Below are 25,772 nucleotides of genomic sequence, written 5' to 3'. Positions count from 1 at the left end.
GGATGGATGGATGAATGGATGAGGAAGGAGGGACAAAGGATGTAGGTAGAGGTGGGTGGGGGAATGGATGGACAGATAGATAATGCGTAGAGAGGGGTGTGCTGGGAATCTGATGTACGGTAGACTGGCAGGTAGGTAGATGGATAGACAGGGAAATGGGTGTGTACAGGGATGGATGGAGAGAGAGAGATGGAGGTGGAAGGATGGGTGGATTTTTATATAGGTGGGTGTATGGGTAGGTGGGTGAGAAATGGAGAGATCACTGGGTATACATGGGGGAGGGATGGAGGAATGGATAGCTGGGGATACATGGAGATGGACAGACAGATATTTATGATGGACAGGTGTGCACAGTGATGGCTAGAACTAACATATAGAAATATACCCAGCACTGGGTGGAAGGATGGAGGGAGGGAAGGAAGGAAGGATGGATATGCACAGTGATGGAAGGATGGATGGTAGAGATGGGTGCAGAGATGAACGAATGGATGCATAGGTAAGTAGGTGGATGGAAAGGTAAGGTGGTTGGGAGATGGATGCATCTGTAAGTAGGTGAATGGATGTACTGAGACATACTGGATGGATGGATGGATGGATGGATGGATGGATGGATGGATGGATGGATGGATGGATGGACGGACATGGGAAGGGAAGGATATATGGATGGCTGTACATTGGGATGGATGAATGGGTGGATGGGTAGAAAGGTGGAGGAATAGGTAGCTGGATGATGAATGGACGGATGAAGGGGTGAATATGGGAATGCTGGGATGGGCACACACCTCAGTAGGTAAGGGAGTGGATGGATGGATGGATGGATGGATGGATGGATGGATGGGGAGGTACATACAGGAGACCCAATAGGTAGGTGGATGGATGGGAAGGTAGCTACGCGGGTGGGTGGGTGGATGAAGAAAGTGTGAGGGGAAATGGGTAATTGGAGGTGTGTGCACAGACATACAGATAAAGGGATGGATGGAGGAAGGGAGGGGTTCCTGCAGGAGCCCCTGACTAGGCACACTGGCCAGTAGGTAGGTGCATTAGCAAGTAGGTGGGCAGGTAGGTACCTAGGCAGGTACCTAGGTAGATGAGCAGGTAAGGAGGTGGGTAGGTAATTACCTAGGTAGGGGGGGTGGTCAGGTAGGTACCTAGGTAAGTAGGCAGGTAGGTAGATGAGGGGTAAATAGGTGGGTAGGTGGGTTGTTAGATGAGGGATAGGTAGGTACCTAGGTAGGTAGGTAGATGCGTGGATAGGTAGGTGGGTAGGTAGGTACCTAGATAGGGAGATGGGCAGGTAGGTAGTAGATGAGGGGTAGATAGGTGGGCAGGTAGGTACCTAGGCAGGTACCTAGGTAGATGAGGGGGTAAGTAGGTGGGTAGGTAATTACCTAGGTAGGGGGGTGGTCAGGTAGGTACCTAGGTAAGTAGGCAGGTAGGTAGATGAGGGGTAAATAGGTGGGTAGGTGGGTTGTTAGATGAGGGGTAGGTAGGTACCTAGATAGGGAGGTGGGCAGGTAGGTAGTAGATGAGGGGTAGATAGGTGGGCAGGTAGGTACCTGGGTAGAGGGGTAGACAGGTACCTAGGTAGGTAGATGAGGGGTAGGTAGGTAGGCAGGGGCCTAGCTAGGCGGGTGGGTAGGTGCCCGGGCGCGCAGGTGAGGCCGGGGCCGGGGCCGGGGCCGGGGCCGGGGCCGGGCCGTCCCTGCGCCGCTGACATCAGGCCTGGCCGGGAGCCCGCAGCCGCGCGGGGCCGGGCCGGGCCGGGCCGGGCGCGCAGCCTCTATGTAAGCGCGGAGCCGAGCCACCCGCGCCCGCTCCGCGCCGCGCCGCGCCGCCCTCCCGCCCGCCCGCCCGCCCGCCCGCAGGTACCGCGCGGGCCGGGGCCGCTGCGAGAACCGGAGGGACTGGGATCTCGGGGGACTGGGGTGGCAGGGGACTCCGGGCAATGGGAGAACTGGGGTGTCAGGGCACTGAGAACACTGGAGGGACTGGGATCTCGAGGGACTGGGGGAACCGAGGTGGCAGAGGACTGTGGGCACTGGGAGAACTGGGATCTCGGGGGACTGGGAGGACTGGGGTGACAGGGCACTGCGGGCAGTGGGACAACTGGAGGGGCTGGAAGAACTTGGATCCTGGGGGAATGTGAGACCTGGGGTTATTGGAGGAACTGGGATGGCAGGGTGCTGGGAGAACTGGGATGACTGGGAACTATAGCAACTGGGAGAACTGAGCCGGCAGGGGCTGGGGTCACTGGGATGATGGGGGGTGAGAGAACTGGAAGGACTTAGAGAACTGGGGTTACTGGGGGAACTAGGAGAATTGGAATGACTTGGAATTGTACCAACTGGGAGAACTGGGCTGGCTGGGGCTGGGGGCACTGGGATGAGGGGCTGGGATAACTGGGTGGTGGGGAACTGGGAGAACTGGGATTTTAGGAGACTGGGAGTACTGGAGTTACTGGGGAAACTAGGGTAGTGGGGGACTGGGACAACTGGGGGGACAGGGGACTGGAGGCACTGGGAAAATCAGGATGACTGGGTACTGTAGCAACTGGGGGAACTGGGTTGGCAGGGGGTGGGGGCATTGGAATGACGGGGACTGTAGCAACCAGTGGAACTGATGAGAAAGGGAGAACTGGGGTGGCAGGGAACTGGAGGGATTGGGAGCGCTGGGACAATGGTGTCCTGGAGTGACTGGGGGGGGACTGGATTGGAAGGAGGGAGGGACCTGGGATGAGCGGGTGAACTGAGGGCTGGGATGACTGGGAACTATAGAAACTGGAAGAACTGGGATGTCAAGACTGAAGGGACTGGGAGAACTGGAATGGTGGGAGACAGGGCACTGGGAGAACTGGGTTTACTGGAAGAACTGAGATGGTGGGAAGCTGGCAACTGGGGGCTCTGGGATGATGGGGATGGTAGCAACCAGGAGAACTGGGGGAAAGGAGGAACTGGGCTGTCAGGAAACTAAACAGCTAGAGAGGACTGGACTGGCAGGAGACTGGCATACAGGGGAACTGGGAGAACTGGGATTCCAGGGAGCTCTGGGCACTAAGACACTGGGATGATGGGAAATGGGTGGCAGGGACCTGCGGAGAACTGGCATGATGAAACTATGGGACTTGGGGGACTGGAGTGGCAGCGGACCGGGGACACTGGGAGAACTGGGCTTGCAGGGAACTGAGGGGCTGGGAGAACTGAGGAGACTCGAAGAACTGGGATGTCAGGGGACTGGAGGACTGAAATGATGGGGAATTGGAGTGACTGGGAAAGCTGGTGTGACTGGGGGGGGGGGGCTGGGATGGCAGGAACTGGGAGGCCTGGGATGACAGAGGACTGGGAGAGCTGGAGTGACTGGGGGATTGAGCGGACTGAGTAACAGGGAACTGGAGGGACTGGGCAGACTGGGCTGACAGGGGACTGGACTCTCGGGGCAGAGGGGAAGGGACAAGATGAGGCAAGGCAGACAGAGGGCCTGTGTGTGCCGGGGAGGGGGGGTGTGGCGAAGCCAGACCCGTGGCTTTGTGGGCTCCCAGAGCCTGGGCTGAGACCCAGGCAACTCGCTCCATGGGTGGCCGAAGAGGACCAGGGGCAAGAGAGCCCTGGCCATCTCCCCCCCCCCCACCCCCCCGCCTGTCCCTCCCCCGCAGCCAGGCACGGGGTGCAGGGTGGGACTCTTATCTCTGCGCCAAGGAATTCAAGCAGTAAACAGCACCGGGCTGGGCCAGGCCTGGCTGCCCTCCAGCCCCGCAGACACCTGTTTCCCCCCACTCCAGGGGACACTGGGGGCTGCGGTCCAGAGTGACGGGGAGCAGGGAGCTGCAGGTCAAAAGTCAGGGGCACTGGTGGGGAGGAGGCTGTAGGTCAGGAGTGAGGGGCACCGGCAGCAGAGGACCCCCACAAGGGTTACGGAGGCTCCACCCCCTCCCCCAGCTCCCTGATGCCAGGGCCAGAGCAGCACCCACGGGCTTATCCCTGTTCAAAGCCAGATCTGCTATGGGGTTAATCCATCCAGCCTCCTGTCCATCTGTCTGTCTGTCCTCTCCTGCCTCCACCCTTGATCTGCCTCTTGATGTTCCTGAGCCTCCTGCCACCCCATTAAAGATCCATCTATCCTTCTATCCATCTGTCTGTCCATCTTGCTACCCCCAGGCACCTCCTCTGTCTGACTATCTATCCCTCCATCCCTGCAGCCCACCTCCCCCTCCCATCACCATCTGTCCCCATGCCCATCTATCTTTGTGTGTCCATCCATCCCCACACCCTCTCTCTCTCTCACTTTCTCTATCTCCGTACATTGTCTTTATGTCCAGCTGCCCAGCCGTCTACCCCCTACACCCCCCTGGCAGGATGGATGGATGGACAGATGGACAGATGGAGACATTCTTACCTCACCTCCTCTCTATCTTTCCCCCACATGCATGTCATCCACCCATCCATCTTCCCTTACACTTGTCCACTCATCTATCCATCTGTCTATTCATCTATCTCCACACACATCTTCCATCCTGCCTTTCCCATCCATCCATCCATCCATCCAACCATCCATCCATTTCCACCCCATCTCTGTGTCCCTTCCCCCTCATACATGTCTTCTTTCCTTCCACCCATACATCCATCTTCCCCCTGTGCCTCTATATATCCAAATATTTATCCACCTATCTCTCTGTCTATCCATCTATCTCCACACGCATCTTCTATCCATGCCTCCAACCCTCCCCAGGTATATCCATCCATCTATCCCTCCTTCCCCATGCACATCCATCCATCCATCCATCCACATGCACCCTCCATCTGTCTGTCTGTCCATCCCTCCATTCTTGGCCTTGGCAGGGACAGACACCTTGGCAGGCTGCCTGAGCCAGCCCCGCCCGGGTGAAGCGGGTGCCGGGAGCATGCCAGGAAGCAGGAATTCAGGCCACCAGCTGTGAAAACAGGAGGCTGCCGGGGCTTCCCCAGGACGTGTGGGAACAGGCAGACTCTTCTGCGGGGTGCCGACGCCAGGGCTGGGAGAACCCAGGCGTTCTGCCCTGTCCCCCCAGCTCCCACGCCCTTCACAGAGCCGGGACAGACCCCAGGCATCCAGGCTCCCAGCCCAGACTCTGACACACCAGCTCCCTCTCCGGGCCAAAAGAGAGCCCAGGCATCCGGAATCCCAGCCCCGCCACCACTTTGACCCCCCAGCCCCAACTCCCCTCCTAGAGCCAGGATGGACCCCGGGCACCTGGGCTCCCATCTCCCCCTGCTCTGTCCCCTCGCACCGTGCTCCCCTCCCAGAGCCAGGAAAGAACCCAGACATCTGATCTTCCCCCGCCCTCCCCCTGCCAACTTTTTCTAACCCCCTAAGACCCCACTCCCCTCCCAGAGACAGGAGAGAACCCAGGCATCTGGGCTCCCAGCCACCCCTGCTCCAACCCCCCAGCCCCCACTCCTCTTCCAGAGCTGGAGAGCACACAGGCATCCGGACTCCCAGCCACCCCTACTCCAACCCTCCAGCCTCCACTCCCCTTCCAGGCCTGCATCCAGGCTGCATCCCAGAAGTCCTCACTCCCCTCCCAGACCTAGGAAAGAACCCAGGTGTCTAGAGTCCCAGACCCCAGGTTGTAACCCCCGGACCCCACTCCTGTCCTGGGGAACCCAGGCATCCGGGCTCCATCACAGCAGCCGCCACTCCCGTCCCAGAGAACCCAGGCATCCAGGCCCCCACCCCTCTGCTCTAACTCCCCGACACACCCCACTCCCTTGCCAGAGACAGGGTAAAACCCAGGCATCTGGGCCCCCAGCCCCTGGCTTCTCTGACCCCCCACACCCTACTCACCTCCCAGAGAACCCAGGTACCCTGTAGTGGGAGAGGGGTGAGGCCTAGTTCACTAAGGGGAGCTGGGCTGTACCAGGAAAGGGAGAGAGCTGTGTTATGGAGGGGGGGTCTTCGCTGCTTATGGGGGGCCAGTGGGTCTGTCTGAGGAAGGGGGAGGGGAGGACCCCCCACCTGGGGAGCATCCCCATCCATCCCTCTCTCTCCCTCCCACAGGTCCCCACTGCACCATGGGTCCCCAGGTGCTGGTGCCACTGCTGCTGCTGCTCCTGCCACTGTTCCAGGGGGCATCACCCAGGCCCCCCAGGCCCCGATCTCGCCGAGCTGCTCCACTCCCTCCTCCGGCCAATACCACCATCTTCTCCCATGTCTACAACATCCGCGTACCACCCTGCCCAGCTTGCGGAGACCCCCAGGAAGCGCGGGGGTCGGCAGCCACGGCAGTCCCACTGGGAGAGCCAGGGATGGGGGAGGCCGAGAAGCAGGTGGTACTGACCCACCGCATCAACCTGGCCGGCCCGGGCTGTGGCTGTGAGGCTGACACCACTGCCCTGAGGGACGTCCTCGCCCGGCTTCGTGTCCTTGAGGCCCAGGTCCGGTCCCTGCGAGACCAGTGCAGCCCAACTGCTGCTGCCACTACCCAAGCTGGCACAGGTGAGACAGGGTGCGGGGAGTAGTGGGGGTGGAGCAAGCAGAGGAGTGGGTGGAGTCTGGGGATGGGGGTGGAACCCAGCTCCAGCTGGGGTGTCAAAAAGGGGTGGGGCAGAAGGAGTGTGGTGGTGGCAGGGAGGGGGCATGGCCATGGAAAGGGCTGGAGCCCTGGGTGGGGTTGGAGTGGCGGGTGGCACCAGGAGTCGGTAGGGACCCAGCAGCAGCTGAAGGTGTTGAAAAGGGGCAGGGCAGAAGGGGTGTTGTGGTGGCATAGAAGGGATGTGACTACAGTAAGGGGTGGAGCCTTGGCAGAGGGTGGCTAGAGCTCCATGACTGGCTGAGGCCCAGAGCTAACTCAGGGTGTCAGAAAAGGGCATGGCTAGAGTGATGGGAGGAACTTTAGGGAGGGTGCCAAAACAGGGGGGCTGGAGAAGGGGGCGAGGCTGTGTCAGGGAGGGGTATGAACACAGGTGTGGCTAAATGCACGGGTGGAGCTGGGAGCCAGCCAAGGGCATCAAAAGGAGGTGGAGCAGGACAAGGGGGTAGGGGTAGGGCTGTGGCTGGGAGGGGTGTGGCCACTGGGGGTGGAGCTTTGGGGAAGAGGGTAGGGCTAAATAGGTGAGCAGGGCCAAAAGCCAACCTACCGGTCAAAGGTCAAACGAAGGTGTGGGCATGGAGGGGTAGAGTCTTGGTGGAGGAGGGTTGGGCTAAATGGGTGGGTGGAGCCATACAAAGGGGGCGGGGGCAGGGCTGGGGTGAAACATTAACCCCTCCCCTCCCATCCCATCCCAATGCAGGCCAGACGGACACGCGGAGCCTGTGCAGCCAGCACGGCACTTTCGACCTGGCGGCCTGTGGCTGTGTGTGCGAGAAGGGCTGGGGTGGCCCCACATGTGCTGAGCCCCAGTGCCCAGGTGGTTGTGGCCCAGGCGGGGTCTGTGTGGATGGGCACTGCCAGGCCCCCACCTGCCCTGATGACTGCAACGACCAGGGCCGATGCCTAGGCGGTCGCTGTGTCTGCTTCGAGGGCTACTCAGGCCCTGCCTGTGAGACTCCCTCCTGCCCCCAGGGCTGCCGGGCCCGCGGGCGCTGCGTGGCTGGGCGCTGTGTCTGCCATCCTGGCTACAGTGGCCCCGACTGTGGGACCCGGGCCTGCCCCGGGGACTGTTGGGGCCGCGGTGAGTGCCGCCAAGGCCGGTGTCACTGCCGCCCGGGCTTCGCCGGCGAGGACTGCGCCCTAGGTATGGCCAGGGGCCGGCATGCTAGCCTACCCATAATCCCATAGGGCTGGCCTGTTAGCTTATCCACAGTCCCCCAGAGCTGGCTCACTAGTTTACCCACAGTCTCCTGGGGCCACATTACTAGCTTACCCACAATCCCTGGGGGCCATCTTGCTTGTTTACCCACAATCCCCTGAGGCTGGCTCACTGATTTACCCACAATCCCTTGGGGCTGGTTTCCTAAATTACCCTCAGTACCTGGGGGCTGGCGTGCTAACCTACCCACAACCCCCCAGTGTTGGCTTGCTAAACTACCATTTCCTGGCTTGCTATCTTACAATCACCCTGGGCTGTCTTGCTAAAGTACCCATAATCACCCAGAACCTGGAGTATTAATTTACCCACAGTACCCCGGGATTATTTTGCTAACCTACCCAGAATCCCCTAGGACAGCTCATGCCCCAGCCCTTGATCCTTGGCCCACCCTCACTCCCTATCTGCAATGCTCTAGGGTTGGACCATCCCCTGGACCATCCCCGCTCCCTACCCACAGTCCCTTTGTGCCCCTCTTGCTCCCTACCCACAATCCCCCTGAGTTGCCCTCACTGCCCACCCATGCTCACCTTCAGTGGCCTTTGCCTCCCCTCTCAATGACCCCCTTTTTGCCCTTCTTGCTCCCTACCCACAATCCTCCTGTACTGCCCTTGCTCCCTATCCATAGTCCTCCTGGACAATTTGCTCCTAGCCCATAATCCCATTTGGCCACTCCTGTTCCCTACCCACAATCCCCTGGGGTATTCAACTGCTCCTAACCCATAAAAGCGTGAAGCCCCATGGTCCTACTCCCTCCTGTGCATTGCCTACTCAGAATGCCCCAGGGGACTACTCACTCAGTACCCACAATCCCCCTGGGCCCCCATATCCCTCCCTGCATTGGGGTGATTGCCCCCTTCTCAATTCCTCCCTGCTGTATGGGGCAGCCCAGGGATGAAGCTGCCCTTTGTGCTGCCTAATCCAGTCTTGACCGCAGGCCAAGGCCGTTGGGAGTGGGGTGGGGCCAGGGGCAGTGGGGGAGGTGAAGGGGGGACTTCCTTGGGCACAGAGACCCCCTGTTCAGACCTGCCCGATCCCTGCACTAGCCCAGCCAAGATCCACATGGCACCCTGCCCACGCCAGCTCGGGTAACCCCCTGTAGAATCGGCCCCATTCATCGTGGCTGCAGGGGCCAGGCGCCGCTGCGGGGGGGAAGGGGGGAGTGGATCAGAGCTGCATCTGTTCCCCAAAGTGTTTGCTTTCCACCGCGCCCGGCCTGGATGCCCATCAAAGACCTCAGAGAGGCAGAGAACAGGGAGTGGGGAGAGGTGGAGGGGTGGGGGGAACTGATCCCAAACCAGCCCCAGGCCACAGGAAGGTGCTGACTGGATCCAGGAGGGGGCAGGGATGGATGCCTCACCCCCCGCATCTTGCCCCCATCAGAGATCCCTTCTGTGGATGTGCGCGTGGTGAGCAGGGAGGAGACGAGCTTCCGGCTGGAGTGGCGTCGCCCCGAGACTCCCGTGGATGGCTATGAGATTCGCCTTGTCCCTACGGTAATGGGATCCCTCCCAGGTGGGGTGGGGGTTATTAATCACTCCTCCTGTGCAGGGAGATAGTGCAGGAGGGGCAGCAGGATGGGTGGGGGCAGATTTGGGGGGCTTGGGATTCTTGAAGAGGAGAGGGGAAGAATGGAGGGGTCCTGACTCCTGCTTCCCTCTCCCAGGACAACCCCCAGGGGGTGTCCTTGCTCCGGCTGCCCAGCTCGACCACGGTCTTCGCGCCCTCAGGGCTGGTGCCAGGGCAGGAGTTCAGCGTCATGGTCCAGGCCCTGCGGGACCAGCACCTTGGTCCCCCCACCACCCTAACTGTCAGCACCCGTGAGTTCTGAGGGGGGCTGGGGCTGGGGCAGGGGGGCAGCTCGGGGGGTAGGTGTCCATGTTGGGGAAAGAGAAGTTCTCTGTGCTGAATGGCCCCAGGGGAAAGAGTGGGGGTGCAGGGGAGCAGTCACTGGAGGAGGGGGTTATATATAAGTGTATGTATGGACCAATGGAGCAATGGCTGGGCATATGGTTGAGCCAATGGAGAGATGAAGGGGCATATGGCCAGGCCAGTGGAAAGAGAGGTAGATGTATGGAAGGGCCAATAGAAAAGTGGCTGGATGAATGGATGAGCCAACACAGAGATGGATGCATGCATGCACAGACCACTGAAGGGCAGCATGGAGGCATGGACACATGGATAAGAGGCCCATCCCTGGCACCTCTCATCCCTACCCTTCTCTCCCCCAGGCATCGATGCACCCCATGGCCTGCGCCCCACAGGTACCACCCCCACCTCGCTGAGCCTCCGCTGGGAACCCCCGGCTGCTGCTCCTGAGCGCTACACCCTGCAGTACACCCCTGTCAACCGCGTGGGTAAGGGCCCCCCCAGCCATCTGGACCTGCCCCCCGACCGCCGGCATGTCACCCTGAGTGGCCTGGAGAGTGACACCCGCTACCGCATCACCCTGAAGGCCCATCGGGACCGCGAGGCCAGCCCACCTGCTATCATCACCGCTGCCACCGGTGGGTGCTCCCACATGGGGTGGGGTGGGGTGGGGTGGGGAGGAGACGGGGAGCAGGGAGGGAGTACATGAGGGCTGAGAACACAGCTGTGTCTGTCCAGATGTGCCTTCATTGGTCTATGTCTCCATGCATCCATCCATGTGTCCATCCTTCTCTCCACTGGGCCATCCATACGCCCATCCACCTGTTTTATTGGCCCATGTATACATCCATCCATTTTTCCATTGGCTTACCTGTCCATCCATCCATCCATCCGCCTCCCCACTGGCCCACCTCTCTTTCTGTGCATTTGTCCACATCTCTTTCAGGGATCCAGAGATTGGCCCTTATCCTCCCCTTCATTTCTTCTCACTCATCTGTTCTAGGAATTGTTTCCCTCTCCTCTTTACCACCCACCACCAGGCCGTCGGCGAGCCAGGACAACACTCCCTCTCCCTCTCCGTCATCCTTCCTTCCTGCTTAACCATGTGTCCATCCAACCATCTGTCCATTTAGGGTCCACAGGTCTCCTACCCCAGAGAAGCCAGAAATAACCTAGTCCTCTTTCCTTTGCAGCTGAGTTGAAGGCACCAGAGGAGGGTGGGGGATGGGGCAGGGGTCCGACCCCTCCAGGGGGTGCCTGCCCAGGGGCATCAACTGGCTCTTGGGGTGGAAAATGGGCACCTCATGGAGGTGCTGGTCCAGTCCAAGGCTGGGGACAGGCTGGGTGGGGAATGCCTTATGAGGCCCCTCTCTCACAACTGAACTACATTTGCTCCCGGCAGCATCGACGACAGCCCCACCCCCACCCATGGGGCCACCCCCTGAGTCCACGCGCCCTGAGGCCTCCCGCACCCGTCCACCCGCCCCTGCCCCCCCAGCAGTGCGGTCCAGCCCCCAGCCCTCCCTTCCTGACGCCTCCCCGCTGTCCAGCCATGTCTTCCTCCGCACCGTGGTGCAGAACATCACAGCCAAGCTGTCCCCCTACAACGGGACCTTTTTGCAGCGCCTGGAGAGCTACCTGCGAGCCACAGGCTTCCCGCTCCGTGGCAACCAGACCATCCCCAGCGTGGCCCAGGCCATCTTCTTCTACCTCATGCGGAGGAAGCCCGTGGATGTCCGCGAGATGGTGTTCAGCCGCCTGAGCGAGCATACAGAGGGACTGGCAGACATAGTTTCCACAAGGGCCCCTAGTGCCTTTCCCTTGGGCGGGGAGGTGGGCAGCATCTACTCTGAGGGCTACTCCCAGCTGGATGGGGGGCGGCAGACTCACACCAAGCCACAGGTTGTGGCCAGCTCCCCTGGCACTGTCGTGATCTCACTGGACGGCTTGCGGGGTCACGCAGACCGCGTGGTCATCCGGTACCGACAGGTGGGTGGCCAAAGTGGCAGCACGGCGAAGGAGTTCTCGGTGCCTGGGGATGCAGCTACAGTGCGCCTACCCAGCCTGGCACCTGGTGCCACCTACCAGGTGGAGATCCACGGCGTAGTCAAGGGGCGGTCATCCAAGTCGTATTCCATCATCATCTCCACAGGTAGCACAAGTCAGCTCCGGGGACCGCCCCCCATCCAGCTGCATCGCCCCATGGCACTGCTTGGCTGCCCAGCAGTGCTACACGCTCACGCTAACCATCACAGCTGACTCCTGCTTCTCTCTCCTTTCAGGTCATGGGCTCCAGCATGCTCTGGTTTCTTTCCCCACAGGGCACAGGTGTGGCTATCAGATGGGTCCCTTCCACCACCTGTCTCTGCCCCCCTCATCCCCTTCACTCCTCTGGCACTAACCCCACAGATTCCTCCTCCACCAGCTGCGGAGGCCACACTGTGGATGCACCCACCAAGCCACCTTGGGCAACAGGGCAGGGGCCTTTTTGCTCCAGGGGGTGCTGGCCCTGATCCAGCCCCTGGCACTGGGGAACATGGGCTGGCTTAAAGGGGTGAGCATGGGGCAGCAGTGGCTTCTTTCCCCATCCATCTCATCGTCTCCTGCCCCACCAGCTCCAGAGTCATCCAGTCCTGAGGAGCCCACAGCTCCCCCAGTGCCCAGCACAACCTCTCCCAGCCAGGAAGAATCCTATTCCCCGAGGGACCTGGCTGTGACGGACGTTACTGCTGACCGGTTCCGTGTCACCTGGACAGCCACCTCCAACATCTTCCAGCGCTTCCTGCTGCGGTACCGCGACACCAGCTCCAGGGCCCCCCCAGGGGAGATCCAGGTGCCTGGGGGGCAGCAGAGCGTGGTCGTCACTCAACTGAGCCCAGGCACTGAGTATGAGCTGGAACTGTGGGGAGAGGGGCCTGGGGGGACCCTATCTGAGCCCACCATCACCAGGGCTATGACAGGTAACCATGATCCGCACCCTGCACCCATCCCCAGCCCCCTCCACTCTAACCAGTAGGCATCCCTCCCCAAGAGCTAGAGCAGAACCCAGGCATCCTAGCTTCCAGTTCCCTTCCTCTAATCTGCCAGACCCCACTCCCTTCCCAGACAAGGCCATTGAACCCAGGTGTCCTAATTCCCAACCCGGCCCCTACGCTACCCCCTAATCCCCACTCCCCTCCTGTACCTGGGCATAGATCCCAGGTATCCTGGTTCCTTCCCTCCCCCCAATCGCTCCTGCTGCAACCCAGTAGACCCCACTCCTCCAGAGCTGGAATAGAGCCTAGGAGTCCAGCTTTCAGCCCACCTCTTCTAAGCCACTAGACCCCACTCCCTTCCCACACATGGACACAGAACCCAGGAGTCCTGGCTTCCAACCTGCACCCCCTACTCCAACCCACCAGCCCACGCTTCCTGAGCTGGGACAGGGTGCAGGTATTCTGGCTCCGGCCCCCCGTCCTAACTGGCTCGATCCTGCTGCCCTTGCTGCGCTGGGCATGGAACCCAGGTGTCCGGGCTCCCAAGCTCCCTTGCTCTAACCCGCTAGTCCCCACTGCCCTCACCATGCTGCCAATGGAACCCAGGTGTCCAGGCTTTCTCCCCCTCCCTGCTCTAACCACTAGGCCCCCTGCCCTCACCAAGCTGGGAATGAAACCCAGGCATGCTGACTCCTGCCTGCTCTTTCTTGCAGCTCCCCAGGGTGGGAGCCCCGGGCCTGGCGTGCTGGGGGGCCTGGCAGTGGGGAACGTGACCAGCGACAGCTTTGGGCTTGCATGGACCATGTGGCAGGGGCTGTTCGACTCCTTCCTGGTGCTCTCTCAGGACATGGCAGGGCAGGCAGGCTCCCAGGAAGTACAGGTGCCCGGCGACCAGCGGGCAACCCTCATCCAGGGGCTGCACCCAGCCACGGCCTATGCTGTCACACTGTACGGGGTGCACCAGGGTCGGCTCTCCCGGCCTCTGCGTGCCAACGTCAGCACAGGTAGCGTTGTGCTGGGGATCCCTGCCTGCACACCAACCCTCTTGCTGCTCCTCTACCCTCCTTCTCTGCTTGCCTTCATCAGCACTATGGGACAGAACCCAGGTGTCCGGGCTCCCTGGCTCTCCCTGCTCTAATTCACTGGACCCCGCTGCCCTCCCAGCACTGGGATAGGACCAGCACATCTTGGCTTCCAGCTCCACTTTCCTTCTCTAACCCACAAGACCCCACTCCAGACCCGGAGCTGGGATAGAACCCAAGCATTGGGGGGTCTCTGCCCCAGCCTCCCCCGGGGCACCAAGGGAATGAGATACCTGGGAGCCTTTAAAGAACCACTCTGGATCCCTTGGCTGGATGATGAAGGAAATGTGGCAGGGAGAAAGGAGAGAGACAGGGAAGGAAATAGTGACTGCATGGCAGGAATGAGATGAGGTGGAAAAAGAGAGAAAGAGAGAGAGAAAGGGGTGTGTATAGGGATGCAGAGATTGATGGAGGGGGTTCTGTGGGAATGGGTCAATGGCTGGGTCAACAGCAAGATGGAAGGATGGATGTGCTTGTAGACAGATGAATGGTTGGGTGTATCTGGGAGTGGATGGATAGACAGGTGTGCATGAGGCAGGTCAGTGGGTGGATGGATGGATGCATATGCATGGGGAAGGAGGGATAGATGGATGGATATACCTGGGGATGGATGGAAAGGATAGAGGCAAGGAAGGAAATGGTGACCATGTCCCAGGAATGAGATGGGGTGGAGAGAGGGCTAGAGAGAAAGGGGTGTGTATGAGGACAGAGAGATAGAGGAGTTATGTGGGAGTGAGTCAATGGTTGGATAGAGAAAGAGAGAAGGATGGGAGTGCATGTAGATGGATGAATGGTTGGGTGTATCTGGGAATGGATGGATGGGCAGGTGTGCATGAGGTGGATGGATGGATGGTAGGTGTGCAAGGGGCAGATGGATCTACATGAGGAAGGAAGGATAGGTGGATGGGTGTACATGGGGCTGAATGAAGGCATGGGTGGATGGCAGGCTGAGTACACATCAGGAAGCCTGGATGGATGCAGAAAGACCTATGGAGATAGGAAGAAAACTGGAGAGAGAGAGGAGCAGGGGCAGAAAGAAATGAAGAAAGGAGTAGGTAGGAGAGAAAGAATGTGCAGAAATAAAGCAGTGAGGTAGACAGAGCCACATGACAACGCAGCCTGGTGGAATGCAAAAGCAATGCAAAAAATAAACTGGAAGGACATGAGAGAGATTGTATGCAGGAAAAGGATGAGAGGAAGGAAAGAGCCAAGGTTGTGGGGGGGAGGGAAGGGAGGTGTACCTGCCAAGAAAGAAGTGTCAGAGGAACAAGGAGGGAGAGAGAGCCCCAAAGAAAAAAAGTAGAGGGACATTTGATCCAAGAGGGAGAAGAGAGTGATGGAGAAAGAGGATGGGCCCAGGCCTGGATGGAGATGGAAGGGTCCATCACGGACAGAGTAGTGTGTAGGGCAGGTCACAACTGTGGGGCTCACCCAGGGCTCCCTGTCCTGGGTAGTGATGATACCTTGAGAAGAAGTTGGAGCCCCAGGGGGCTGGGAGCTCCTGCGTCACAAGCTGGCACTAACAGGATCCTCTTGTGCTCCCTCCTCTCCAGCACCAGCCGACCACCCAGCCCAGCCCAGCCTGGGGGAGCTCTCAGCCTCCGACATCACCCACAACTCCGTCCGCCTCTCCTGGACTGTCCCACAGGGGCAGTTTGACTCCTTCATCATCCAGTACAGGGACACAGATGGGAAGCCCCAGGCCCTACCTGTAGACAGAGGATCCCGAGAGGTCACCGTCCCCAGCCTAGTGCCCTCCCGACGATACAAATTCCACCTCTATGGTATCTCTGGGCAGAAACGCACTGGCCCCATCTCCACGGATGTCATCACAGGTCAGTGATGCCCTGCCCTGTCCCTCACTCTGCTTTCCAGGACAGCGGGGACCCCAGCTTACAAGACAGGTCCTTGAGCAAGATGCTTTTGTGACTGCAGCATCTGCAAGGACAGATCCAGACAGTGATGGGCAAGGAATGGGAAAACAGAGATGAAGGCATGTGTGTGAGGGTGGGAAGGCGGAGGATGGATGGATGGATGGATGGATGGATGTTTCTATCTAAGAATGGGTAGGTGGAAGGAGGGAGGGAGGCAGGTGTGTGCAGACAGAAGGATGGATGGGCAGACGGATGGAGGTGCGCGAGGGAGAATGGGTAACTGGAGTTGTGTGTACAGGGATGTGTGGGTGGATGCTTCCATGTAGGAGTGGATGGAGGCACGTGTGTGGGGATTGATGAACAGATGGACAGACGGATGGAAAGAGGGGTGAATGAGTAATTGGAGGTGTGTGCAGGCATGGGTAAAGGGGTGGATGGATGGATGGATGGATGGATGGATGGATGGAGGTCTATAGCTAAGGATGGATGGATAGAGGCATGTACAGGTGGGTGGGTAATTGGAGCTGTGTGCAGGGATGGAAGGATGGTGGTGTGTAAAGATGAATGGGTAATTGTATCTGTGTGCAGACATAGATAAAGGGATGGATGGAGCCATGTGTAGGGATGGATGTGTTTGGGGGTGGGGTTGATGGATGGCAGAGGGGATGGATACAAGGGTACTCCTGGGAATAGATGGACACCAGTGACCTCTCTCCATATCCATTAGAGGACTATGTGTAATACCCATCTCTCTCCTTTCCCTCCCCTTTCTCTCCTGGGTCTCAACTCAAGTGTCCATGAGCATCACCTCCAGCCCTGAGCTGGCCCCTTGCAGAGGCAGTGCCACCCTGGAAGAATCAGCCCTGGCCTATGCACAAGCACATCTCTGTGGCCCCAGCTCTCCATGGGTGGGAACCTGCTTCTCTCCATGCCTTCTTGCCATCTTCTTTCATAGGGCATAATGTGGCACTCCCCAAGGGCTCTGCAATCCACTGACCCCTTCTGTCACACCCTTCATTGTACCCCTTTTTATCTCCTGAAGCCCCTGCACCCCGGCGGGAAGAGGAACACCCAGCCCAGCCCAGCCTGGGGGAGCTCTCAGCTTCTGACATCACCCACAACTCCGTCCACCTGTCCTGGACCATCCCACAGGGGCAGTTTGACTCCTTCACCATCCAATACAAGGACACAGAAGGGAAGATGCAGGCCCTGCCTGTGGATGGGGGATCCCGCAGTGTCACCATTCCCAACCTGGTACCCTCCCGACGATATAAGTTCAATCTCTATGGCATTTCTGGGCGGAAGCGTCATGGCCCCATCTCCACAGATGCTGTCACAGGTCAGTGGTTGCTCCAGGATTGTTGGCTCCTTTGGCTGTCCCTGACTGCAGTGCAGTGGGGACACTGAACAACAAGTTGGGACTTTTGAGGAAGACATCACTGAGAAGGATGCATCTTTGGCCCAGCAATGGATAGCTCAGTGCATAGGTGGAGGGGGTGCACAGGAGCACATGGTGCAATGGATCAGTGTAGAGGAGGAAGGGAGGTCAGGGGGTGTGTGGAGATAGCTGGAAGGATAGAAGGTTGTGGAAGAGAAGGAAGGGAGGGAGGGTGTGCATCGAGATGAACGGTTGACAGTGAATGCAAATAGATGTGCATGCATGCTTGAGGTGGATGGATGAGTTCGTGGGTGGATGGGTGGAAAGGGCAGAGACAGGGAAGGAAATGGTGACCATGTGACAGGAATGAGGTGGGATGGAGAGAGGGCTAGAGAGAAAGGGGTGTGTATGCAGGTGGAGGGGTTATGTGGGATTGGGCCAATGGTTGGATAGAAAAAGACAGAAGGGTGGGTGTGCATATAGATGGATGAATGGTTGGGTGTATCTAGAAACGGATGGATGGATGGATGGATGGATGGATGGATGGATTGGCTTCACACATACATCCATTTCTCTCCTGTTCTCAGCCCATCATGCTGGCCCAATCCCTCCACATGGCAATCTGGGAATATTACCCAGCTCTCCTTCCCACTACCATGTTCCCAGGGCAGGCAGGCCCCTGTACCTCCCTGTGCCCTCATCCCATCTCCCACTAGAAAGAAAATGGTGCACTCAAGGACCCTGGGATCCACTGAAATTTTGGCCATATCCTTTACTTTCTCCTGAATTTTCTGTTGCAGCCCGGGCACCACGGGAAGAGAAACCCTCCACTCAGCCCAGCCTGGGGGAGCTCTCAGCCTCCGACATCACCCACGACTCTGTCCGCCTCTCCTGGACCATCCCACAGGGCCAGTTTGACTCCTTCACCATCCAGTACAAGGATGTGGCAGGGAAAACGCAGGCTCTGCCCATGGATGGGGGATCCCGCACAGTCACTGTCCCCAACCTGACACCCTCCCACCAATACAAGTTCAACCTCTATGGTGTCTCTGGCCGGAAGCGTCACGGCCCTGTCTCCACTGACATTGTCACAGGTCAGAAGTTTCTCCCAGCGGTACCCCCATCAGCCTCTTTGCTTTGTAGCATAATGTAGCATCTCCACCCTGGAGTGCTCTGGGGAACACATATCTAGAAACCCAGTCTGTGTGGGCCAGCTAGTGGCTGCTCTGTATAGCAATAGAAGAGAGCTAGGCATAGAGCTATAGGAAGATGGTTGTGTGGATGGATGAATATGGAAGTGGATATGTGCAGGCCAATGGCTACAGGGAAGGGAGAGAGAGGTGAGGGTGGGTCTAGCTGGAAGAAAGGTGTGTGTGGGAATGGATAGATAGCTGGGGCATGTGTGGGAGGTTGGCTGGATGATTATAAAGGTGAAGAAGGGGATGGATGGATGGATGGAGGGAAGGAGGGAGGGACATTGGGCAAGTGGATTGTCTCACTTGTTGGTTGGATGGAGAAATGGAGAGATGTGTATGTGAATGGACAGATTAAGACCAATCAGGTTCTTTGCATTGCTACCCCATTCTTCCCTCTTTTTCTGGACTCTGCAACCTGCTGAGCCCATCACCCAAGCCCTTTACTTTCTTCTCTCTATCCTTTGCAGCCTCTGCCCTGCAGGAGACAGAAGAGGCCACAGTGGCCCCAGCCCAGCCCAGCCTGGGGGAGCTCTCAGCCTCCAACGTCACCCATGACTCTGTCCGCCTCTCCTGGACTGTCCCACAGGGGGAATTTAATTCCTTCACCATCCAGTACAGAGACAGGGAGGGGAAGCCCCAGGCCCTGCCTGTGGATGGGGGATCCCACACGGTCACTGTCCTCGACCTGACACCCTCCCAACGATACAAGTTCAACCTCTATGGCATCTCTGGGCAGAAGCGCCGTGGCCCTGTATCCACTGATGTCATCACAGGTACCCTCCCCCTACCCTTGGGATCTGCCTGCTTGCCCACCTATCCTGAACCTTGTTTTCTGCCTACTGCTGTGACTGGAACCATCCATCCACCCATCCACCCATCCCCATTATACATCTACCATTGCTAAGTCATACATACATCCACCCCTTCCCTTACACCCCCTCCATCCAGCCACTCACCCTCTCACATTCTCCCACCTGCCCACCCATCCACTGGCAGCCCCTGCTGATCTTCTATTTCCACTTCCCACCTGTCCATCACTGTGTTGGGGTGAAGTCCAGCTCCATTCTCTCTGGCCCTTCCCCTGGGTGCTGTTCCCTGACCTGAAGGATGCTATGCCCTCATGGCCTTTCCTGGTTAACTCTTTGCTCCCTATAGTTTGGGGCCCAGAGCTCCTGTTTCCAAGAGCCCCCATGCAATCATCTGGCATTGGTGTTGTTTATTCCACCTTGGATGTAGAGAGGGGTTGCCCCCAGCTGTGTGCCCTTCACTCCCCTGTCCTCTCTGTTCCAGCCCCGGCACCACAGGAGTACATCACACCCCAGCTCCACCTAGGAGCACTGACAGCGGACAATGTGGGCCCACGCTCCCTGGACCTCTCCTGGACCGTGGAAGAGGGCACCTTCGACTCCTTCATCATCCACTACCGGGATGCAGCAGGCCAAGCCCAGGCACTGCCTGTGGATGGAGTCCTGCGCTCCCTGCACCTCCATGATCTGACACCCTCCCACCAATACCGTTTCAACCTCTATGGCATCTCTGGCCGGAAGCGGCTTGGCCCCATCTCCACCAATGCCATCACAGGTCCGTAACTGCCCTCAAGCCACCTTCATCCTCCCAGCTCACAGCTATGTTAGGTCCTTCCATTCAATGTTCCCCTCTTCTTGTTTCAGCAGCACCCCAGGAGGGGGAGCCCTTGACCCAGCCCCGCCTAGGAGACCTCTCCTACTATGATGCCACCCACAACTCCGTCCTGCTCTCCTGGACCATCCAGGAGGGGGAGTTTAACTCCTTCCTGATTGAGTACCAGGATGCCGCCGGCCAACTACAGTCCCTGCCTGCGGATGGAACCCACCGCTCCATCCGGGTCGGCCACTTGGTACCTTCTCACAGATACATATTCCACCTCTATGGCATCTCTGCCCAGCAGCGCTTTGGCCCCGTCTCCACCGATCTGGTCACAGGTCAGTGGCTGTTCCAGGGCGTCCCAATGTCTCCCCCATCTCTCCTCCTTGCTTTGCAGCCCCAGGGCTGGGATTTCCTGGGAAGATGCTTCCAAGAGTCCACCCACCATGGTCCAGCACAGCAGATGGACTTTTCCCCTCCTTTCATTTTTCCCTCCCTTCCTTCCGCTTTTATTCTCCCCATCAGTCCAGAAGCTGGGAGCCTTTCTACCAGCCATACAACCATGTATGCCATTCTGATGAATATGCATGACCTCAATTGCCAAATTTCCTGCTCCAGTACTTGTCCTTTTCCTTGCCTTTGGACACCGCCTCCTCACTGTATCCAAAGAGAACTGGCGAGCCCAGTTGAGCATGCAAAACTGTCTTAGGGCACCATGAACAAGAGTGATTCCCATTCCTCCTTCTCTCTCCACCTGCTTTACACTGTGGCGGGAGAGGAAACTGGAAGAATCGTTTTGAGGGAAAGCAACATCTTTCCCCAGCTCATCTGTTAGAGCCTAGAGATGCTCCCTCCCCCATCTCTTTCTGGAAATTTTGCTGTCTGTGATCAGCAGCTCTCTTCCCCATCTCTCTGCTGCAGCCCCAGAGTCATGGAAGGAGAAGCCCCACCTGGGAGAGCTCTCAGTCTCTGACATTACCCCAGATTCTCTCCGCCTGTCCTGGATGGTCCAGTCTGGAAGTTTTGACTCTTTCCTGGTCCAGTACAAGGACGCAGAAGGTCGACCCCAGACACTGACAGTGGATGGAGGATCCCGTACAGTCACCATCTCCAACCTGGTGCCCTACCGCAAATACAAGTTCAACCTCTATGGTGTCGCCAGCCGAAAGCGCCATGGCCCTGTCTCCACCGATGCTGTCACAGGTCAGTGTTTTGGGAGAACCAATTTATCACCCTCACTTCTTTCCTTCTGTAACCTCCTCTCCAGTCTTCCCAGCCCTTCCCTTCTCTTTTCCATCACTCTCTCTTCCTTTTACATGCCATTCCTTTGCCTAGCTACTTTGCCTTCCTACTTTCCTTCTCTTGCTCATTTCATTACTTATCTTCTCCTTTCTTCTTTCTGCTGTCTGTCCTCTCTCTTCATTCCTCCTCTTCCCCGTCATGTTCTCAGCTTCTGCCTGAACAAGGAACGGTGCCTGGTTTCCTCACCACCTCTCCCCCACACCATCAGAGAGGAAATCCATGTAGACATTTTTCTCTGGGTTTAGGATCATGCTGCATCTATTCAGCTTGGATCAATTTGGAATTGACTCTGGGCTGATCTAAGTGTGTCAAGGGGAAGGAGTTGAACCACATTAACCACGTCCCTTTCTTTGCCAAGAGTAGGAGTGAGAATATGATTTCTCACCATTCCTGGCATCAGCAAGAACAAGGCTGAAATATCCACCTCCAGTTCTGGGGCCAATGTTTTAAGGTGACTGATAATTCAAGAAGATGCCTGCAGGTAGAGGTGGATTTTCCCTGTCCGAATGCCCTCCACTCCAGACTGAACACCTTCATGGACACTGCTATAGTCCAACACAAAACCGGCTCAAGACAGGGGCAACTGCCTGGGCCTGTGCTAGACAGGAGGTCAACCACAGTGAGTCAATGGTTGTACTAAGCACCCTGAAAATGATACAAATTTAGGAACAGAGGACTGGAAAGGCTCTCCTGGATCCTTCAGTCCAGCCCAGATTCACTGCATCATCTGCTTCCAGGATCCTAGAGAAAGGACCATGCCCTATAAAGGCAGTCCCAGCCACTGTGGGGAGATGTATATTTTTCACCCCAAATCTGGTGATTGGTTTCACCTTGAGTGCAGGACCCAGACTCACCACCAGACACTAGAGAGGTTCCTTAGCACAATAGGCTTTCTAGGAGGCCTTCAAGGATCGGGCTGTCACAGGGCTGTTGACTCGGTCACACTCTTTGCTACTCCACTCCCTGTTTCTGGCTTCCACATCTCCTCCTTGCAGCAAGTTCCCAAAATAACTCGGGAAGCCACATCCTCCACACCCACAATCTTACCCTCTGTTTCAGCCTCAGCACTGCAGGAGGAAGAGGAGGAAGAGACAACAGTAGCCCCAGCCCAGCCCAGCCTGGGGGAGCTCTCAGCCTCTGATGTCACCCACGACTCCGTCCGCCTCTCCTGGACTGTCCCACAGGGGGAGTTCAACTCCTTCACCATCCAGTACAGGGACATGGAGGGGAAGCTCCAGGCCCTGCCCATGGGTGGAAAACAGCGTACAGTCTCCATCCCCAGCTTGGCACCTTCCCAGGGATACAGGTTCAAGCTCTATGGCACCTCTGGGAAGAAGCGCCACGGCCCCATCTCCACTGATATTATCACAGGTCAGCAGCTGTTCCCAGGACCTAGAAGTCTCCTCCTCTTTCCCTTTTGCTTTGGTAGCAGAGTGAGGACACCAGCCATCAGGCCAGAACTTCCCAGGTTCAAAGCAACCAAGAGGCCACCCTCCACAGTCCAGTGCTATCTCCAGACTCTTCCTCTCCTCCCTTTATTTTTCTCACCCCTCCATCCTCACTTGCTCCTTTCATAGGTGCAGAAGCCTGGACATTGTATGCAAACCATTCCACCATCACTTCTGCTTCCCTAATGAAGAGGCATGATCTCACTGGCAAAATATCCTGCTCCAGTACATGTATTGCTTCTCTGCCCAGCATGCCACTTCCTCTTCAAACCCAGTATAGGCCCCCCATGTTCCTTCAGCTCAGCTCATGCTGGACGGTAATCCCAGGCATCATGTCTAGACCGTGACAGCTGGGGATTTCCATCCCATTCTGGACATAATGCCCCTCCTCCCTTCCTAACAATCTCTTTCCCTTCCTATCACTTCTCCATTCCAGCCTTTCTTCCACTTGCCAGAACTAGTCAATACAACAGCAGGATGCTTCTTTCTCTTTCCTTTCCCCACTTCGTTGCAGCCCCAGCCCCTCAGGAAGAAGAGGAGGTAGTGACAGTAGCCCCAGCCCAGCCCAGCCTGGGGGAGCTCACGGCCTCTGACATCACCCACGACTCCGTCCGCCTCTCCTGGACCGTCCCACAAGGGCAGTTCGACTCCTTCACAGTCCAGTACAAGGATGTGGAGGGGAAGACCCAGGCCCTCCCCATTGATGGGGGAACCCACACTGTCACCATGCTCAACCTGGCACCCTCCCAACGATACAAGTTCAACCTCTACGGCATCTCTGGGAGAAAGCGACATGGCCCCATCTCCACAGGTGCCCTCACAGGTCAGCGCCTGATGGGTTCCTCTCATTTCTCTTCTTTCCTTGGGGCAAAGCTTGGGCACTGGCCACCAGACAGGACATTTGGGGAAGAATCTCCAAGGACCCCTGCCTCTACACTGAAGCATGACATCAGGCTCTTCCTCTCCTTCCTCTTTTCTCCATTCCTCCTGCCTTGTTTTGTTTCTGTAGGTGCAGAAACCGGGAGCCCATATGCACATGGCATCACAAACTCCTCTACTTCTAGGAACAATATGCATGACCTCATATGCAAAACTTTCTTTTTTTCCTATGCATGAATATTATGCCCAGGCTAGAACAACCCTTCCTCCTGTCCCCCAGACCTTGGATCCACCTCCCAACAGCACCATGCACCCCAAGCCCACCTGTCAGGTGTAACATTGACCACTTCTCTCAGTCCCAGGCATGTGGGGGATGTGTTCTGTGGTTACATTCCTAGACTACCCACCACAGAGACCAGGCAGTGCATAGAGCCCTACCTTTGTGCGCTCCTGTCTGATGGAAGCTCAGGAGAGTACACCACAACCGGCTGACTCCCTTCCCATCTTGAGCACATCACCCCTTCCATCTTTCCTACCTGTCTTTCTATTCTCTACCTGTCCATTTAGATCCTCTGGGACCAGCTGGCAACAATAGGTGCTTCCTTCACTCTCCTGTCTTCCCTCTGTTGCAGCCTCAGTCCTACAGGAGGAAGACAAGAAAGAACCCACGGTAGCCCCAGCCCAGCCCAGCCTGGGGGAGCTCTCAGCCTCCGACATCACCCACGACTCCGTCCGCCTCTCCTGGACTGTCCCCCAGGGGCAGTTTGACTCCTTCACTGTCCAGTACAAGGACATGGAGGGGAAGACCCAGGCCCTGCCCATGGATGGAGGATCCCGCATGGTCACTGTCCCCAACCTGGTGCCATCCCGACGATACAGGTTCAACCTCTACGGTGTCTCTGGGAGGAAGCGTCATGGCCCCATCTCCACTGAGGCCACCACAGGTCAGCGCCTGATGGTCTCTTCTCCTCTCTCTTCTCTACTTGGGGCACAGCTTGGACGCTGGATGCCAGACAAGAGCTTCTGGGAGGAAGCTCTGAGGACTCAGCCTCTACATTCCAGCAGGACACCTGGGCTCTCCCTCTCCTCCCTCGTTTCTCCATTCTTCCCTGTCTTGTTTTTTCCATAGGTGAAGGAACCTGGAGCCCATATGGCCGTGACATCACAACCTCCTCTGGGTCTAAGATGAATAGACATGACCTCCTTTGTAAAACTTTTTTTTTTTCAAATGGCTTAATTTTAAGTTGATCCTGGAACAACCCTTCTTTCTCTCACCCAGCCATTGGGTCTGCCTCCCACCACTCGCATGCACTCTGAGCTATCATGTCACATGGGTCACCTCTTCTGGTCCCAGACAGTACAGGATAGGTGTTCTGTGGCTACACTCGTGAACTACCCTATCCAGAGAGTCTGCAGTGCATGGAGACCTACCTTGGTGTGCTCCTTCCTGATGGGAGAGCAAGAGAGGTATCCCACAATTGGGCAACTCCATTCCTAGCTTGGAAATGTCACCATCCCATCTTTCCTTGCTTTCTTTTCTGTCTCTTCCAGATCTTTTCCATCTTCTGACACAAGATGATACCACCAAACACCACCTTCACTCTCTTGTCTTCCCTCTGTTGCAGCCTCAGTCCCACAGGAAGAAGAAACCACAGTAGCCCCAGCCCAGCCCAGCCTGGGGGAGCTCTCAGCCTCCGACATCACCCACGACTCCGTCCGCCTCTCCTGGACTGTCCCACAGGGGCAGTTTGACTCCTTCACTGTCCAGTACAAGAACGTGGAAGGGAAGACCCAGGCCCTGCCCGTGGATGGAGGATCTCACACGGTCACTGTCCCCAACCTGGCACCCTCCCGACGATACAAATTCAATGTCTATGGAGTCTCTGGGAAGAAGCGCCATGGTCCCATCTCCACTGAGGCCACCACAGGTCGGTGTCTTATTGTCTCCTCTCTTCTCTCATCTTGCATGGGGCACAGCTTGGACACTGGATTCCAGTCAGAAACTTCTGGGAAGCTCCCAGGACTGCAGCCTCTACAATCATGCAGTACATCCAGGCTTTCCCTCTGCTTCCTCCTTTCTCCATTCTTTCCTGTCGTATTTCCTCCATAGGTGCAGGAACCTGGAGCTCATATCCACATGACATCACAGCCTCTTCTACCTCTGGGAAGACTATGCATGACTTCATCTTCTTTTTCCAAATGATGAATTTTATACTCAGCCTGAAACAACCCTTCCTCCTCTTTCCCAGCCATTAGATTCACCTCCCACCATCCATGTGCACCCCAAGCCCTGATTCAAGTGTTACATGGGTCACTTGTCCCTGTCCCAGGTGGTTGTGGGGATGTGTTCTGTGGTTACACTTCTACA

At 57.4% G+C, this 25,772-nt stretch overlaps 2 protein-coding genes across 2 annotated transcripts in view; both read left to right on the top strand.

Annotated features, from left to right (window-relative positions):
- The first annotated feature begins 6,029 nt into the window (after positions 1–6,029).
- Positions 6,030–25,772, top strand: part of TNXB (tenascin XB) — a 69,028-nt gene continuing 49,285 nt past the window's right edge. The window contains exons 1-17 of the mRNA XM_059715232.1: positions 6,030–6,468; positions 7,263–7,706; positions 9,162–9,274; positions 9,445–9,598; positions 10,010–10,285; positions 12,263–12,607; positions 15,258–15,539; positions 16,621–16,917; positions 17,757–18,050; positions 18,620–18,925; positions 19,443–19,733; positions 19,823–20,113; positions 20,697–20,978; positions 22,137–22,448; positions 23,040–23,348; positions 24,037–24,348; positions 25,030–25,332. Of these exons, the coding sequence (XP_059571215.1) occupies positions 6,045–6,468; positions 7,263–7,706; positions 9,162–9,274; positions 9,445–9,598; positions 10,010–10,285; positions 12,263–12,607; positions 15,258–15,539; positions 16,621–16,917; positions 17,757–18,050; positions 18,620–18,925; positions 19,443–19,733; positions 19,823–20,113; positions 20,697–20,978; positions 22,137–22,448; positions 23,040–23,348; positions 24,037–24,348; positions 25,030–25,332 (5,035 nt within the window). The 5' untranslated portion in view covers positions 6,030–6,044. The remainder of the gene's footprint in view (positions 6,469–7,262; positions 7,707–9,161; positions 9,275–9,444; positions 9,599–10,009; positions 10,286–12,262; positions 12,608–15,257; positions 15,540–16,620; positions 16,918–17,756; positions 18,051–18,619; positions 18,926–19,442; positions 19,734–19,822; positions 20,114–20,696; positions 20,979–22,136; positions 22,449–23,039; positions 23,349–24,036; positions 24,349–25,029; positions 25,333–25,772) is intronic.
- Positions 10,929–12,281, top strand: LOC132244193 (uncharacterized). The gene has a single exon (XM_059715265.1). It carries the CDS (start codon positions 11,076–11,078, stop codon positions 11,904–11,906), a length of 831 nt encoding a protein of 276 aa, XP_059571248.1. The 5' UTR covers positions 10,929–11,075; the 3' UTR covers positions 11,907–12,281.

This window comes from Alligator mississippiensis, chromosome 11 (assembly GCF_030867095.1).
Source record: "Alligator mississippiensis isolate rAllMis1 chromosome 11, rAllMis1, whole genome shotgun sequence".
NCBI lineage: Eukaryota > Metazoa > Chordata > Crocodylia > Alligatoridae > Alligator > Alligator mississippiensis.
The sequence above is the reverse complement of the archived record's forward strand: the minus strand, read 5'-3'. Positions and strand labels throughout refer to the sequence as shown.